The following is an 18,204-nucleotide window of genomic DNA, read 5'->3' as shown; positions in this document are numbered from 1 at the left end:
GTCTTACTATACAAATCACTCCTTGCTATAACATAGTAGTCTCAGTAACTTGATGTGCACTGTTCAGTTTTGTTGTGAAGTTATATGTCTATTTTGAGATTGTTTTTACAAGAACTTATTAAAGTAAACTATTCAGTGGTGGGAAATGGGGATAACTCCAGTGGCGGATCCAGAGGGGGGGGGTTCCGGGGGTCCGCACCCCCCCTTTATTTTGGCCGATCAATGCATTTGAATCGGGACATATGTTTGCACCCCCCCTGCACCCCCCTTTGCCCTGGGGTAGCACCCCCCCTTTCGAAAATTCCTGCATCCGCCACTGAACTCTAACACAGCAAGCTTTATTATTAAAAGGAGTTGTGATTGCCAATGAATGAAGCCATAATCCATATTTATTAAACGACTAAAAAAAACATATCTGCACGAAATTTCATTTTCACTTTTACTTTCTGCATTTTGTTTTGTTGCAGAATATTTGTTTTCATTTAAGATATTTGTTTATTGTTTTACCACCTTCCACAAACTGAAAATAGTCGTACCCCGTCCCATTACTACAATTTTATTGATCTGTCCGGAAAAGGTGGACTAAACCAGTACTGTTTTTTTTTTAGTTAAAATTTAAAGAACGATAACTCACCATTCAAAGTTCAGTCTGCATTAGGGATGAGAGATGGAAAATGCTATCCAAACAGTTGTTGCTGGGGAAGCTTCAGAATCGGATGACGACGAACCGTCTGTTCAGACACAAAAGGTTCATTTTATATCACTGTCAAGTTTTATCTGTTTAGAGAATAATAGTAACTCCCACTGTAACTGTGTTGTCTATTTTCCTGTTGAACTCGGGAACAGTTACAGCTGAGGGCCATTACAGGCATCCGAGGCCATTATTACTGACCGAGGACATATAACAGGGCCATTATAAAAACACCCAATGTCTTAAAAAATTGTACTTCACCATAATAAAGCTTTTAGTATGCTAAATATCCAAGATATTAAGTTGACAGAAGTTATGTGTCGAAAAACAGGATGAACAGTGATCCCTATATAATATATGGTTCCTCTAATGTTGGTTGCTGTAATGACTTTAACTGCGTGTAATGTAACACTATAGTCTATACTTTGTGTTCCATACATGTATGTAAGGTCACATTCTTGGTTACTTTGTTATGTGTTCTTGTATAGATTTTAATACATGTTCCACATGTTATAATTGTTGTCTTGTAAATGCCTAAGTTATTTCATTGGCGACGAGGATAAAAAGAGATGAAAAGTGACTGAGAGAAGAGATTTAAAGGCATACATGTAACATAAGAAAATAAAAATAAAAATGGCTGAAAGAATTACAGTTGTGACAGAAAACAGAAATTTGAACACTTTACCGTTCACACCATCGGAGGATCATCTAACTACGGAAAGTCAGTGGAAGGAATGGCTAGAAGGAATAGAAAGAGAAATGGCGAGATCTGATTTATAATAAAATATGGACTGTATTTATCGAATATGATATCATAAGTGAATATGGACTGTAATTATCAAAAATAGATATCATAAGTGAAATATGGACTGTAAAATTTAAACTTTTGTTTTTTAACATTAATTTATTTAATACCACTTTATTTGAAATGAAGATCAGAACTTTTGAAGAAATGAAATGACTTTAACCGTGCGTAAGATAACGCTATACTTTAGTGTTCCATATGTAACGTCACATCCTCGGTTAGTTTGCTATGTGTTCTTTTATAGATTTTAATACACGTTCCACATGTTACAAAATGTATATATTTGTTGTCTTGTAAATGCCTAATTTATTTCAGTTGCTGGTCACTAAATTAAATAAAAATACAAAAAATTCTTATTATTTTCATAACATAATAAAATTTAATAAAACATTAACAATATTAAATTTGAACATTTTTGCAAAAAACATTGCATTACCTTATTTGACAGAATAAAATTATGATGCTTTTTTTGTTCAAGGCGACCCATTTAAAAAAATTGGCGGCCATGTTAAATTTATTATATTTGATATTAACACTGTTTTTCTGTAATTGCCCTGTTTTCATGGTTTTTCTGTAATGGCCCTGTTTTTCTGTAACGGCCCTGTTTTCCTGTAATGACCCTGTATTAATGTCCAGTTTGTCTGTATTGAGCCCAGTTAGGGTTTTTAATAAACAGTCATTTTGGCAATAATGTACTAAGTTGGTTAATAAAAAATGTGTTTAGAGGGATGAACACACCTTGTAGTGCTGAACCCTCCACTAACCTGGGTCAGTGGTTCCACAGCACTGATAATAAAATAGTTAAAAAAAATCCATATAAAAAAAAGGCTTGACTAAATAATTTGATGCATATGGCAGCATTGACCACAAAAAAAAACACAAAAAACTACAGGACACAAAACAAAATGTTTCACAAAGTACTCATAGTATTTCAAGGTCCATGCTGTTTATCTTTGACATTTTCTTTGTTATTCTATGGATGAGCTTTTGTGTTATCTGCATTCCAGAGTTAGGACATTTTCTTTGTTATTCTATGGATGAGCTTTTGTGTTATCTGCCGGAGTTAGGACATTTTCTTTTTTGAAAATTACTAAATCAACAAATACCTTTACTATACTGATTCTATTTTACTTTTCACTTATAAAAACACCTTTATTTGTTAATGGTTTTCACTGCTGTTGAAATGCCCAATAACACAAACATTTATGTCCAATTTTTAACTAACATATAAAAAAGAAGACGTGGTATGATTGCCAATGAGACAACTCTCATCAAGAGACCAAATGACACAGAAATTACCAACTATAGGTCACTGTACCTCTTTAACATGTTTAACAATGAACAAAGCCCATACAGCATAGTCAGCTATAAAAGGCCCTGAAATGACAAATGTAAAACAATTCAACAAGAAAACTAACAGCCTAATTTGTGTACAAAAAAATGAACGAAAAAAAAATATGTAACACATATACAAACAACAACCACTGAATTACAGGTTCCTCACTTGGGACAGGCACTTACATACATAACATGTTTATGAATGGATTTACAATTTAAAAAATAAATAGGTTTAGATGAATATACATTTGCACATATTAATTAAGAAATTATTAGATCAAATATATTTTATTTAGCCAAACAAAAATCCCTCAGTGACCTATCTTTACTATTTCAGAAACAATCAGAAGAGACTATTCAGTCAGCAGCTGTAACTAAAGCTGTGGTTGTGTCTGGTGAAGCTTCAGAGTCTGATGAAGAAATTGAAACAAGTCAAACTAAACACTTACCTCCCCTGAATGGTAATTATTTTCTATCAAATAAAATATTTTATGGCCAATTTTGAAGTTATCTTTCATTGCCCCAGAACCAGTAACCATCACTTGTTTATCTACTAAATCATAGACATATCTATTTACTACAAATGGTTTCATATGGCTTTAAATGTAACATTTAGTCAGCTGGTCTCTAGTTGATAGTTGTCTCATAGGGGTAGAAATAAGAAAAGACCATTGACTCTAGTTGGTAATCATACCATATCTTCTTATTTATGATATCTGACATATAAGAAGTGCATTTGTCTGTGAGCTTATATTTTTAGAAATCAAGGACATTATCAACAATAAGGTCTTTAGTTTTCTCGTTTGAATTGTTTTACATTGTCATTTCGGGGCCATTTATAGCTGACTATGTGGTATGGGCTTTGCTCATTGTTGAAGATATGGTGACCTTTAGTTGTTAATTTCTGTTTCATTTTGGTCTCTTGTGGACAGTTGTCCTATTGGCAATCATACCACATCTTCTTTTTTATATGATCAAGTAATGATGTCATGTCCCTGCAAAAACTTATAAATACTATATTTTCTTAAATCATGTTAAAAAATATACTAGATGCTTTATGAATAAAGTGAATATTTTTGAATTAGATAAAAGTATATAGTGAATCTATACAACATCTTTTCATTGCATTAAATGACAGATAACAGTAGAAGTTTCTGAATAGGTTTGCACTTCTTATATATATATATAGACAATGCAATTTCCCATAGAAACTCTCTTTACAGCCAAAACTGTGCCACTTTTACTATATAAAAGTTTTAAAAAAAAAAATATCCAAGTAAGGAAAGTTGATATGCACTACTATTTTATTATAAGGTTAAAATTTAGGGCTGTGTGGCTTATTTTCAACATTTATATGCCCGAAATTTTTAGAGTTAAAACTTATACTTAAATTCTACACTACACCTTCTTTTACTTTGGGTCTTCCTTAGAAATTAATTTCATCGCTATCCATGTGCATTTATTCTGTTAACATTCACAAATAATACCTCTATGAAATGAAACATAGAGATCATATCTTGGAACCAGTACATAAACAAAACAAAATATCTATAAATAATATATCTAAAAAATGCAACCTGTAGGTATCTGGTCTATGATAAATATACTTTATCAGGATAAGCTCTAATTAGTCTTTAGTTGTCTATTTGTTGATTGATGCAGGTTTTCAGCTGCTTGTTGATATATAGATTGTTCTTTAATATACTACATGTAGATATGCAAAAAAAATATGTAACTGATCATCGAGTATTGTATTGTAGCAGTTTCTTAAATATCCTTCAACAAGTCTCCAGAGCATAACTTGTCATGTTTTTTCTGGTCCCTATTGCATTTAAAGTAGAAGAGTAGAAAGTTTCTGTTTAATAAATGAATTGTCACTGGTTACATGGGGATATATATGTAGTAAAACACGTCTTTAAAAGTAAAATCACAAAAATACTGAACTCCCTAATCAAATGTCAAAATCAAAAGTTTATACACAAACGAAGGGATAACAACTGTCATATTCCTGACTTGGTACAGGCATTTTCTTATGAAGAAAATGGTGGATTGAACCTGGCTTGACATTGTGACAAGAAGCTATTTTATTTGTGACATTAAATTTTAGAGAAAATGCATTAATTGGAAGTTTGTGAATTGTAAAAACTTTTCTCATAAGGTCACACTTTTTGTATGCATATGTATTATTTTGTGCCAAATTATATTTGTTTTCAGAAATTGATTTACATGTATTTTACAGCAATAGTTTTCTGTTTATTTGTAGTAGATAAAGACAGTAAAGCAGATGAAGACCTTATTATTGTTGATGCTTCATCCATACCAGGTATAGAGAAGGCACATTTGTATGGTCATGGCACGTCCAAATATGACAGGTAACTTTGATATTACATGTCTTTGTTGGTCATAGCCAATCAAAATACTATCAATGAGATTTTCTGTGTGTGTAATTTATTGTCATATATTCTCTATGTAGTAACTATGGAAGATTAATTTACATGTTTTATCTAATTTCTCATATTTGTCAAATATTACAATCAGTATTTACCTATGGTACAAATGTACTTAATTTTGTGGGGCTGGTTTTTTCCTTCTTTTCCAAAAATGTTGAATTTTGATTAATTTTTCTTCAATATAAAAGTGAGAATTGATATGAGGAAAATGTCAAAGAGAATATAGAGACAACTGACATTTGTTTCCAAATTCATTACATCAGTGTCAGCATGCTTCTGACATAGTAACATGAGAAATGACATTTTTTTTCAAAAGCATTAGGTTATATGTTATGGAATATCTGTTTCACAGATGATATCAGATATGTTCCTTATGTCGTAACTCCCTTTTCACAAATGTGACCTACCAAATTCAACTATTTACCATGTTTTTAATAACATGAGCAACATAACGGTGTCACATGAAGAACAGGATCTGCTTACCTTTCAGTAGCACCTGAGATCACCCCCCAGTTTTTGGTGGGGTTTATGTTGCTCAGTCTTTAGGTTTCCATGTTGTGTCTTGTGTCCTATTATTTGTCTGTTTGTCTTTTTTCTCTTTTAACCATGATCTATGAGTTTGAATGTCCCTCTGGTATCTTTCAGCCATCTTTTATCATGTGTAATATTTACTTTTCCATCAAACTAAAATAATTTTGAATTGATTGGTTCATTTTTCTTCTTATACAATTATTTATAATCATTATAATCATATAGAACTACATGTCATTGTTTAACAAAACTCTGTTCACTTTCAGTTTACTGCACAGAAAATTGAGTAAGTACCAGTACTGATTTTTGCTCTTATCAGGAAAAATCATGTAAAATGACTTGAAATAATGAGACCTGATTGAAAAAAAATATGGTTCAGTTGTTAAAGAAACCTTACTTTATACTTAGTTATTAAGCTCCCTGAACAAATCACAAAGTTGTTTGGGGTTGGGTTACCAGAACATACTAAAAACTATAGTCATCCCTCAAAATTCACCAACACAAAGTATTTTTGTAGTTGCATGGTTTTCATTTTAAAATTTTAAAGATACAGAATTAACATTGAAAGTGCAATGAATGAAATAAAAACATATGTTAAAAATAGTTTTACCATATAAAGTCTTTTAATGAAATGCTAAGGATACATTAAAAGAATAGCATTTAAATTGCTGTTTTTCATCTTGAAAGTGATCATAAGTTCTTTACAAATTGACCAGAAGACTTGTACTGTAAATAAAAAAAAACCATTCAATTAATTCAGACATTGTTTCAGATAAGGGTGAAGGTTGGTACCTATTAAAACCTTTAAACCCGCTGCATTTGTTTGCACCAGTTCTGAGTCAGGATTCTGATGTTGATTAGTTGTTGTTTGTTGATGTGGTTCAGAAGTATTTTTTGTTTATTGTTTTTATACGACGGCAAAATGTTTTGCAGTTGTATATTGGTGTCCCGTCGGCGCCGTTGTCAGTGTCATCGAGGTCAGTGTCGTTGTCAGCTTTGTCCGAGGACAGATTGTTTCCGGATAATAACTTCAGTATAAGCGAATAGAAATAAAAAAACACAAGGTTTATAACCACAAAAGGAAGGTTGGGATTGATTTTGGGGGTTATGGTCCCATCGGTTTATGAATTGGGGCCTAAAAGGGCCGAAAACATACATTTATATAGTTTCAGGACAATAAGTTGTGTATAAGTGTTTCTATTACTCTGATATTGTGCGACAATGTTCATACCATTAAGTAGAAGGTCTGGATTTATTGTAAGGGTAATTGAGCAAATAGTCTAGGAATTAAGGGCCAAAAAGGGACCAAAAACAAGCATTTTTTGAAGTTTCAGGACAATAACCTATGTTTAACTTAATGGATCTCTCTGACATTGTACCAAAAGGTTCCATCTAATTAAGGTAAGACTTGGTGTCAATTTGGGGTTAACATCCCTGAACATTTAGGAATAAGGGGCCAAAAGAGGGCCATAAAGAAGCATTTTTCTAGTGTACAGACAATAACTTGTGTTTAAGAGTATGGATCTCTCTAAAATTATACTACTAGGTTTCTTACTACAAAGAAAAGGCTGGAATTGAGTTTTGGGGTCTTGCTCCAAGGGGGTTTCTATAAGTGAGGGGCCAAAAAGGGCCCAAATAGGCATTTTTGTAGTTTTCAGTCAATAAATTGTGTATAAGTGTATAAATCTCTCTGAAATTAAACCTCAAGTTTCCAAACTACAAAGGGATGGCTATAGGAGGTAATGGATCAAATCATTAAGCAATTAGGGGCAAAAAAGGGGGAACAAGGGGTTTCTGGTTAAAGGACAATTTAGACAATTTAAAAGCAGTTTAAGGGAGGTAATCCAATTCCAATTAAAATTTAAAGAATATTGTTTGATTACTTGATTACCTCCCTTACACTGCTTAAAAATTATGTTAAAGGAAGTGATAATTGTCATAAGATTTGTAGCTGTAAATTTATTTTTAGAAGTTACTGTTAATTAATATTAATTTTAACCATGACTGTAAGTTATTTTATATTTTAATACTTTATGATGTATTTAAATGAGTAGTTATTGTTGCCAACTTAATTAGAAATTTGAATTGAGATAATTTTTTGAATAAAGGATTGGAGGAGATGAAACAAATGGAGAGGGGTTGTAGGTAAAAATTTTCTCATTTCAGATTTCAGAAATTAAAAAGAATTTTTCTTCAAATATTTCTTTTTGAGGGGATTTATATTCAAAAGCCTTTTTTTATTTAAGTTCATTAGACCACATTCAATCTGTGTCAGAAACCTTTGCTGTGTCAACTATTTAATCCCAATCCAAATTTAGAGCTGTATCAAGCTTGAATGTTGTGTCCATACTTGCTCCAGCTGTTTAGGGTTTGACCTCTGCGGTTGTATAAAGAATGATTTCACACTAGTCATTTTTTGGGGCCATTTATAGCTTGCTGTTCGGTGTGAGCCATGGCTTTGTGTTGAAGACTGTACTTTGACCTTAAATGGTTTACTTTTACAAATTGTGACTCAAATGCAAAGTTCTCATTGGCACTCATACCACATCTTCTTGTATCTTTATACATGTAATCTTGCAAAAATAATTTGTGAAATAACATCTGGAGTCATTTAAAAACACTTGTATCTCATTCCTTTATACATTTACATTTGGTGGTCTACAGAGTTGTTGCCAGAAAAATATTAGAAACTAACTCTTTAATTATTTATTTAAAAGCAATGAAAAAGTAAAAAATGTTATATTTAAGAAGAAAGAACCATTGCTTTTTAGAAGTAACATGATTAAGTACACCATTTTATTTTGTATTCTGAAAGAAAGAAAAATGCATTCACAAAACATTTAGTTTATTCAGTCAGTACAGCATTTTATTTGTATATAAGAATAAATAAACATTGTATACAGTAAATGTTTTATTGATTTAGTAAACCAAGTTATAGATTCTTTGTATTTTAGGGGAAAGAAACATTGCATTCAAAAGACATTCAGTTAATTCAGTACACTAAGTTTAAATATAGTTTATTTGTAAATTGTATTTTTGAAGAAACATTACATTCAGAAAACACATAGTTCATACAGTACAGAAAGTTTATTTGTATTTTAGGAGAAAAAAACATTGCATTCAGAAGACATTTAGTAGATTCAGTACACCAAGTTTAAATATAGTTTATTTGTAAATTGTATTTTAGAAGAAAGAAACATTGCATTCAGAAAACATTTAGTAGATTCAGTACACCAAGTTTTTTTTTTATTTTAGGAGAAAGAAACATTGCATTCAGAAGACATTTAGTAGATTCAGTACACCAAGTTTATTTGTATTTTAGGAGATAGAAACATTGCATTTAGAAGACTCAGTGCACCAAGATTATTTGTATTTTAGGAGATAGAAACATTGCATTAAGAAGACATTTAGAAGACTCAGTGCACCAAGATTATTTGTATTTTAGGAGAAAGAAACATTGTATTCAGAAGACATTTAGTTGATTCAGTACACCAAGTTTATTTGTATTTTAGGAGAAAGGAACATTGGAATTTAAAAGACATTTAGTAGTATCTGTACACCAAGTTTATTTGTATTTTAGGAGAAAGAAACATTGCATTCAGAGGACATTTAGTAGACTCAGTACACCAAGTTTATTTGTATTTTAGGAGAAAGAAACATTGCATTCAGAAGACATTTAGTACACTCAGTACACAAAGCTGATTTGTATTTTAGGAGAAAGAAACATTGTATTCAGAAGACATTTAGTAGACTCAGTACACCAAGTTTATTTGTTTTTTAGGAGAAAGAAACATTGCATTCAGAAGACATTTAGTTGATTCAGTACACAAAAAGTATTTGTATTTTAGGAGAAAGAAACATTGCATTCAAAAGACATTTAGTAGATTCTGTACACCAAACTATAGTTTATTTGTATTTTAGGAGAAAGAAACATTGCATTCAGAAGACATTTAGTTGATTCAGTACACAAAAAGTATTTGTATTTTAGGAGAAAGAAACATTGCATTCAAAAGACATTTAGTAGATTCTGTACACCAAACTATAGTTTATTTGTATTTTAGGAGAAAGAAACATTGCATTTAGAAGACATTTAGTAGATTCTGTACACCAAGTTATAGTTTATTTGTATTTTAGGAGAAAGAAACATTGCATTTAGAAGACATTTAGTAGATTCTGTACACCAAGTTTATTTGTCATCATCTAAAGACCTGCACAACATAAGACTACAGTTACATAAAACACAAGGTGCTCTCAATGTAAGTATAAACAATAGGTTTATCTGAGGATGTTTCTTTAAACAGTGGTTCATTTACATATCTAGTGATAGTTTGTTTTAATGGACATTCATAAGGTTAAGGTGGTTTTTTTTAGAATAACAAACTATATGGTTTTCTTTTACAAATTGTGACTTGACTATAAATATGAGAAATTGAGTTAAATCAGTGAACATGAATTTGACAGCTAGTGCCCCTTTTAAAAACTGTTTAATACCAACCACATTAATGTTTCTGTCCCAAGCTAGGAACTTCAATTTTGTATATATCTTGACAATTTTTATATCAGTTACATATCTACCTAAATTCTTATGTGATTGGTCTATTAGAATTTTTTACCCTGGTTTGCACTTTGATAAACAATGTTACTGAAATGACTTTTGTTACCCATGTTAGCCTTTTGTTGATTTCACTTAGATATATACAGGTGAAATACACTTAGATAGAATCCTGGGTTCCTTGAAAATTAGGTTGATAATTACAAGGTTTAAACCATTTTTACAAAGAAGTTTTGTAAACAGAGCTTGTGATTCTCAGTTTATATTTATATATAAAGTTCAGACTTTTATTCAGATTATGAGATAAACAGCACACTTTATTTAAGGAATGACTGTAATATTTTTTCTGTCTATGAAGAAATAATATACAAAATGTGGTGCACACTAAATAACCCATATATAAATTGCATTGATTGCAGATCTTTTATGTTTTATGTTGAAATCATTAAATATAGCCTGAAGTTTTGTTGAATTTTATATATAATTTTTTGTTAAAGAAAAAAGTATGTTGACTTTTAGCATGTTTAGGTATTTAGTTGTTGCTGTTTCATTGATTTCTACTCAAAGAAAAGAGTAAAAAAACATGCAAGAAAATCAATTGCAATTTCAAACTAGTTCAGTGAATTTGTGGTCATTGAGTCAATTTTAACATGAACAAAAAATATATATTAAAAATACCATTAGGACCACTTTACTTTTAAAAACTATAAATAATCTATCTTTGTTTTTCTTTTTAGGATGTTTCACACAACATGTCTTTGCTGACAAATGATTTGTTTAAACTTGACAACACCTTAGATACTGTATCAACATGTACTATACTACCAGATATTAAGTTTCCACAATGATCAACAATTATTTTATTGGAAATAGTGGATTTGATTTTTATATGAACAATGTTAGAAATTCTTTCAATATAGAGTAAGTTGAAAGTGAAATGGTTGCTTTCTTATCTTCATGTGAAATACATTCCAATAGGATGTGATTTTCTAGATGTATTATATTTTAAATGTTAAATTGTGCAATAATATTAATAAATGCAAAATCTCTTTTAAAGAGGATTTTGAAATATAAATTTAAAAATCCTTGTTGATGATGCTATAACGTTACTATTGACTTATAAAATAAATTTAGATAGTTATTATACCCCACGCAACGAAGTTATGGAGGGTATAATGTTTTTGACTCATCTGTCAATCAGTACGTTCGTCAGTCCTGTTTCTTGTCATCACAACTCTCAAACCACACAACAGAATTTCACGAAACCTTTTTAGATAATAAGGACATAATGTGTAGATGTGCATATCGACAGGAAATTATGATTCAATTTTTTCTCTAGAAGTTACGCCCCTTTGCATACCTGTCAACTGTCACTTTTTGCGGGGGATTTCCCCCACGGATGGCAATCAAAAATTAAATTTTGAAAAAGCAATTTTGTTCACAATTTTAAACAAAACAATTAATTTTACAATGTCTATATGCTTGTAAAAGTATGAAGAAGCCAAAAAACAACAATTAAATATATTTGGAGGCCCCCTTAATGGTTTTGTAGGACTATATGAGCCATTTTGCACGTTAAACCCCCATGGGCATTTTGAAAAGTTGGCAGGTATGCCTTTGAACTTATTTACTTTAATGTACTACTGAAACAGTTTGTCATCGCAACTCCTCTGAAACCACACAACAGATTTTCAAGAAACCTTTTTAGATAAAAAGGACATAATATGTAGATGTGCATATCAACAGGAAATTATGATTCAATTTTTTTTCTAGGAGTTGCGCGCCTTTGAACTTATTTGCTTTAATGTACTTCTGCAACAGTTTGTCATCACAACTCCTCTGAAACCACACTACAAAATTTCATGAAACTTTGTAGATAATAAGGACATACTATGTAGATGTGCATATCGACAGGAAATTACACATCAATTTTTTTTTCCAGGAGCTATGCCCCTTTAAACTTATTTTCTTTAATGTACAACTGCAACAGTTTGTCATCGCAACTTCTGTGAAACCATACAAAAGAATTTCATGAAACTTTGTAGATAATAAGGACATGTAGATGTGCATATCGACAGGAAGTTACAATTCAATTTTTTTTCTAGGAGTCACGCTCCTTTGAATGTATTTGCTTCAATGTACTTCTGCAACAGTTTGTAATCGCAACTCCACTGAAACCACACAACAGAATTTCATGAAACTTGGTAGATAATAAGGACATACTATGTAGATGTGCATATTGACAAGAAATTATTATTCATTTTTTTTTCTTATACAATTTTTTTTCTTACACTTATTTCATTTCTCCAATGACAATGTGGGGACGTGGGGTATTTGAGTGTGTTCACTAAGGTTCTTTAATTATTGATATGTTAAGTATGTTGAGATCTAGGTACTGTCCATTAACATCAAAACTGTCAGATGACTTCTTAATTTTGTCAACATGTCTGCAATCGGTGACAGACTCCCAATAGGGTTGTTTGTTCACAGGTTATGTGCTCTATTATTATCACTTTGCAATTGTTGATGTTGTAAACTTCTTTATGTTCTTCTCTCCTCTGAAACTATGGATCCAATTTCAGACAATCTTTGATTAAATGGTTTTTAGGGTAACTAATATAAAATTTGGTTATCTGTCCTTAAAGTCAACAAACATGACTGTCATTGCTAAAAATAGAACATAAGGATGACATGCATTGATTGGCTAAAATCTTAAAAAACTAATCTAATGACAAAAATGGTCAAAACATTGAGATCTCTCAAATTTTGTTTGCATCAAAATTATCACTTGACTCTTAAAGTAGTTGTTGACAAATTTTGGCTAATTTTCAAAGTTTTGTCTCTTAACTCAGGGACTCAGATAGGTAGAAACAGGCACAAAAGGCGAATATTAATCGTTGTGAACTTGTAAAACGTGGATCTTTTCTTGTAGTACTTCATCAGGTGAATTTGAAAACTGCGAAATTAAATCCCTGTGAAATGAGCATGAAGGGACTTTACGTGTAATAAAGTATTCTCGAAAATAAGTTGGTTTACAGTATACCTTACAAATATTCTGTCTGTTAGATGTTCATTGTTGTTTACATCATTTATATGGTTGAACAACTGCATGACATTTTTAGCTCACCTGTCCCGAAGGGACAAGTGAGCTTATGCCATCACTTGGCGTCCGTCGTCGTCTGTCGTCTGTTGTCCGTCGTCTGTCGTCGTAAACTATTTCAAGAATCTTCTCCTCTGAAACTACTGGGCCATATACTTTCAAACTTTAACTGAATGTTCCTTAGGGTATCTAATTTATAAATTGTATCCGAAGTTTTGATCTATCAACAAACATGGTCGCCATTGCTAAAAATAGAACATAGGGGTCAAATGCAGTTTTTGGCTTATAACTCAAAAACCAAAGCATTTAGAGCAAATCTGACGGCGGTAATATTGTTTATCAGGTCAAGATCTATCTGCCCTGAAATTTTCAGATGAATCAGACAACCTGTTGTTGGGTTGCTGCCCCTGAATTGGTAATTTTAAGGAAATTTTGCTGTTTTTGGTTATTATCTTGAATATTATTATAGATAGAGATAAACTGTAGACAGGAATAATGTTCAGCAAAGTAAGATTTACAAATAAGTCAACACGACGGAAATGGTCAGTTGACCCCTTTAGGAGTTATTGCCCTTTATAGTCAATTTTTAACCATTTTTCGTAAATCTTAGTAATCTTTTACAAAAATCTTCTCCTCTGAAACTACTGGACCAAATACTTCCAAACTTTAATTGAATGTTCCTTAGGGTATCTAGTTTGTAAATTGTATCCGAAGTTATGATCTATCAACAAACATGGTCGCCATTGCTAAAAATAGAACATAGGGGTCAAATGCAGTTTTTGGCTTATAACTCAAAAACCAAAGCATTTAGAGCAAATCTGACATGGGGTAATATTGTTTATCAGGTCAAGATCTATCTGCCCTGAAATTTTCAGATGAATCAGACAACCTGTTGTTGGGTTGCTGCCCCTGAATTGGTAATTTTAAGGAAATTTTGCTGTTTTTGGTTATTATCTTGAATATTATTATAGATAGAGATAAACTATAAACAGGAATAATGTTCAGCAAAGTAAGATTTACAAATAAGTCAACATGACGGAAATGGTCAGTTGACCCCTTTAGGAGTTATTGCCCTTTATAGTCAATTTTTAACCATTTTTCGTAAATCTTAGTAATCTTTTACAAAAATCTTCTCCTCTGAAACTACTGGGCCAAATACTTCCAAACTTTAACTGAATGTTCCTTAGGGTATCTAGTTTGTAAATTGTATCCGAAGTTGTGATCTATCAACAAACATGGTCGCCATTGCTAAAAATAGAACATAGGGGTCAAATGCAGTTTTTGGCTTATAACTCAAAAACCAAAGCATTTAGAGCAAATCTGACATGGGATAATATTGTTTATCAGGTCAAGATCTATCTGCCCTGAAATTTTCAGATGAATCAGACAACCTGTTGTTGGGTTACTGCCCCTGAATTGGTAATTTTAAAGAAATTTTGCTGTTTTTGGTTATTATCTTGAATATTATTATAGATAGAGATAAACTGTAGACAGGAATAATGTTCAGCAAAGTAAGATTTACAAATAAGTCAACATGACGGAAATGGTCAGTTGACCCCTTTAGGAGTTATTGCCCTTTATAGTCAATTTTTAACCATTTTTCGTAAATCTTAGTAATCTTTTACAAAAATCTTCTCCTCTGAAACTACTGGGCCAAATACTTCCAAACTTGAACTGAATGTTCCTTAGGGTATCTAGTTTGTAAATTGTATCCGTAGTTATGATCTATCAACAAACATGGTCGCCATTGCTAAAAATAGAACATAGGGGTCAAATGCAGTTTTTGGCTTATAACTCAAAAACCAAAGCATTTAGAGCATATCTGACGTGGGTAATAATGTTTATCAGGTCAAGATCTATCTGCCCTGAAATTTTCAGATGAATCAGACAACCTGTTGTTGGGTTGCTGCCCCTGAATTGATAATTTTAAGGAAATTTTGCTGTTTTTGTTTATTATCTTGAATATAATTATAGATAGAAAGAAACTGTAAACAGCAATAATGTTCAGCAAAGTAAGATCTTCAATTAAGTCAATTTGACCAAAATTGTCAATTGACCCCTTAAGGAGTTATTGCCCTTTAAAGACTTTTTTCACAATTTGTTCATCATGTTGACTTACTTTTAAAAATCTTCTCTTTTGAAACTGCTGTATCAATTTCAGCCAAACTTAGGCTAAATGAGTTTCAGAGTATCTAGTATAAATTTTATATTTTATTTCCTTGTATGTCAAGAAACATAGCTCCTATGGCTAAAATAGAACATAGGAGAAAATGATTATTTTTTTTGGCTTTTGAAGAAAATAGGACGATCCAAAAAACATTTAAATAAATTGAAAAGCCAAAATAATCATTTATGAGAGATTTAACCAAAAGAATTCAGGTGAGCGATTCAGGCTCTTGAGAGCCTCTTGTTTTATTTCTCACATGATGTGTAGTATGATAAATTTATTTGGTATATGAGTTTCTTGCAATACCAGCAAGTCAGCCATGCGGAGATCACTTGACTTTAACCCCATTGCATGGATCAGTGATCAAGATTAAAGTTACATGGTTTGGTCCGTTTCTCAGATACTATAAGCAGTAAGTCAATAGAAGACTATTGGGGGGGGGGGGGGTATATGAAAGCTTAGTTTTAGACATTTTTATAGCAATTGAAAATTTCACTTTTAGCATGACAATGACTATAAAATATCAATACACACTGTTAGACAGATATTTCACAACAACATTAAAGTGGAATTAAAGTCTTATAGGAATTTAAGTATGTTTCATTTTATCACCTTGCACTTTCACAACTAGGCTGTGGTTTCCTACAGCAGTTTGTATAAGTTGACTAGTTTAGCCGTTTTGTTTTATAAAACAAATTGCAATTTGGTCAAAATTTGGAATAAGTCGCAATAGATGGAGTGCAACACCCACAGTTAAGTCACGGTAATTATATCAAGTATTTCATCTTTTTCAATTACTGAATCATATAAAAGGATATGTGTTCTTTGTTGAACTTCAGGGATGGGAACACCTTTATCCTCTAGGGAAAAAATCAGACTAAAAGAGGGACGAAAGTTACCAGAGGGACAGTCAAACTCATAAATCGAAAATAAACTGACAACGCCATGGCTAAAAATGAAAAAGACAAACAGACAAACAACAGTTCACATGACACAACATAGAAAACTAAATAATAAGCAACCCGAACCCCACCAAAAACTAGGAGTGATCTCAGGTACTCCGGAAGGGTAAGCAGATCCTGCTCCACATTTGGCACCCGTCGTTTTGCTTATGTGATAACAAATCCGGTAAATAGTCTAATTCAGTAGGTTACATTCATGAAAGGGAAGGGATTGTAGTTACGACGTAAGGAACATATCATTTGTGAAACGGTTATTCCATAACGGTCAATCAACTCGTGATGGCGTCCGTAAAATTTACTAAGGGATGATTTCAACTTCACCATTTGGAACTCTTGGTTTAATAGCTTCCTTGTGAGCAGCAACCCTCTTAAAAAAATAATGATAGGAAATGCGAGCACGGGAATATCGTGTCAATTTAGAGATGTATACCCCGCATACAGGCGCTGCTGGAATGTTGCTTCATAGAAATGGAAAGTTCACAATTGGAAAGCTGAAATCATCTCTTGTCGTGAAGTTTTGTTTTAAACCGACCCTCATTGTCAATTTCTAGATGTAAGTCAATATATGAGGCCGACTTAACTGTATCCTTTATCTCTAGTTCGATGGGATAGATGCGTTCAACATAGTCACCAAAATAGTTATTCATCATATTACATTTATATAAGTGGAGGGCAAGTCATTTTCACGTATTAGCAACTGCCTTGGAACATTTGTTTGCAGACATTATAACAGTTGAAATAGAGAGTAAAAGAGTTGCATCTTAACTACAATTTATCAAATTAAGAATATTCATTTTCTTTGATTTCTCTGTTAATGTAGTAAAAATACTGTTCAAATGTTAAAGTATAAATCTTGGTGAGTAAATTTTTTCATGTAAAAGGTGAAATCATAGCCAAATCCATAGACCAGGGTATAAACGTGCATGTTAACATGATTTAAGGTTTACCATTTTTTCGAATGACCGAAACGAATATTAATTATTCAAATATACCATAGGCTCGAACAGTAAAAGTAACTATTTTTTGTACTAGGATAAATTATACTGCTATTGGAAGTAGCGATATAATGTATACAAGAAATAATTACGTGCACGTTGATTCCATCACATTTGTTCGTTAACTCCTTCAAACATCTTAACTTTTCAAACTGCAAAAGAAATCTCCACAAAGTGTAGCTTTCACAAAGATTTCTTTCTACCAACCAAATGACATGGCCACTATTGCTAAAATAGAATACTAGTAAATACATAACTTGTATAAAACATTAAATGATATATCGTGTGTCTATTTTAAGCTTTAAGCTTTTCTAATATGTGTTTGTGAAAGAAGAGCAGGTACAATAATATGGACAAACATATCTTAGGCAAATCTTAATTCACACAGAGACATATCATACAATTATATGTCTCTGATTCATATAAGAAAATATAAGTTGTTTGCATACAAAGTTTGATTCTATAACAGGACGATGAATAAGGCATTTGGTTTTATTAAACACATAATGTATAATCATATTTGATTTGATGGGAGCATATAGAAAAGTGTAACAGAAAACACCGAATTCCAGGGCAATAATTCTAAAAGAAAATTTATTGAAGATCAGTAAAT

The 18,204-nt window shown here is 31.7% G+C and overlaps 1 protein-coding gene across 2 annotated transcripts; it reads left to right on the top strand.

The window, feature by feature from the left end:
• Positions 1 to 614: 614 nt before the first annotated feature.
• Positions 615 to 11,450, top strand: LOC143048271 (uncharacterized). 2 transcript variants are annotated; one of them, XM_076221853.1, is made up of 6 exons: positions 615 to 748; positions 3,172 to 3,295; positions 5,098 to 5,206; positions 6,082 to 6,101; positions 9,950 to 10,071; positions 11,105 to 11,450. In XM_076221853.1, the coding sequence occupies exons 1-6, from the start codon at positions 668 to 670 to the stop codon at positions 11,213 to 11,215; spliced, it is 567 nt and encodes a 188-aa protein (XP_076077968.1). In that variant the 5' UTR covers positions 615 to 667; the 3' UTR covers positions 11,216 to 11,450. The 2 variants fall into 2 exon arrangements, with proteins under 2 accessions (XP_076077968.1, XP_076077969.1); XM_076221854.1 differs by lacking the exons at positions 9,950 to 10,071; positions 11,105 to 11,450 and adding an exon at positions 9,597 to 9,751.
• Positions 11,451 to 18,204: the final 6,754 nt, after the last annotated feature.

The sequence above is a fragment of the Mytilus galloprovincialis genome, chromosome 10 (assembly GCF_965363235.1).
Source record: "Mytilus galloprovincialis chromosome 10, xbMytGall1.hap1.1, whole genome shotgun sequence".
NCBI lineage: Eukaryota > Metazoa > Mollusca > Bivalvia > Mytilida > Mytilidae > Mytilus > Mytilus galloprovincialis.
Note: the sequence above shows the minus strand (reverse complement) of the source record. Positions and strands in the feature narration are given on the sequence as shown.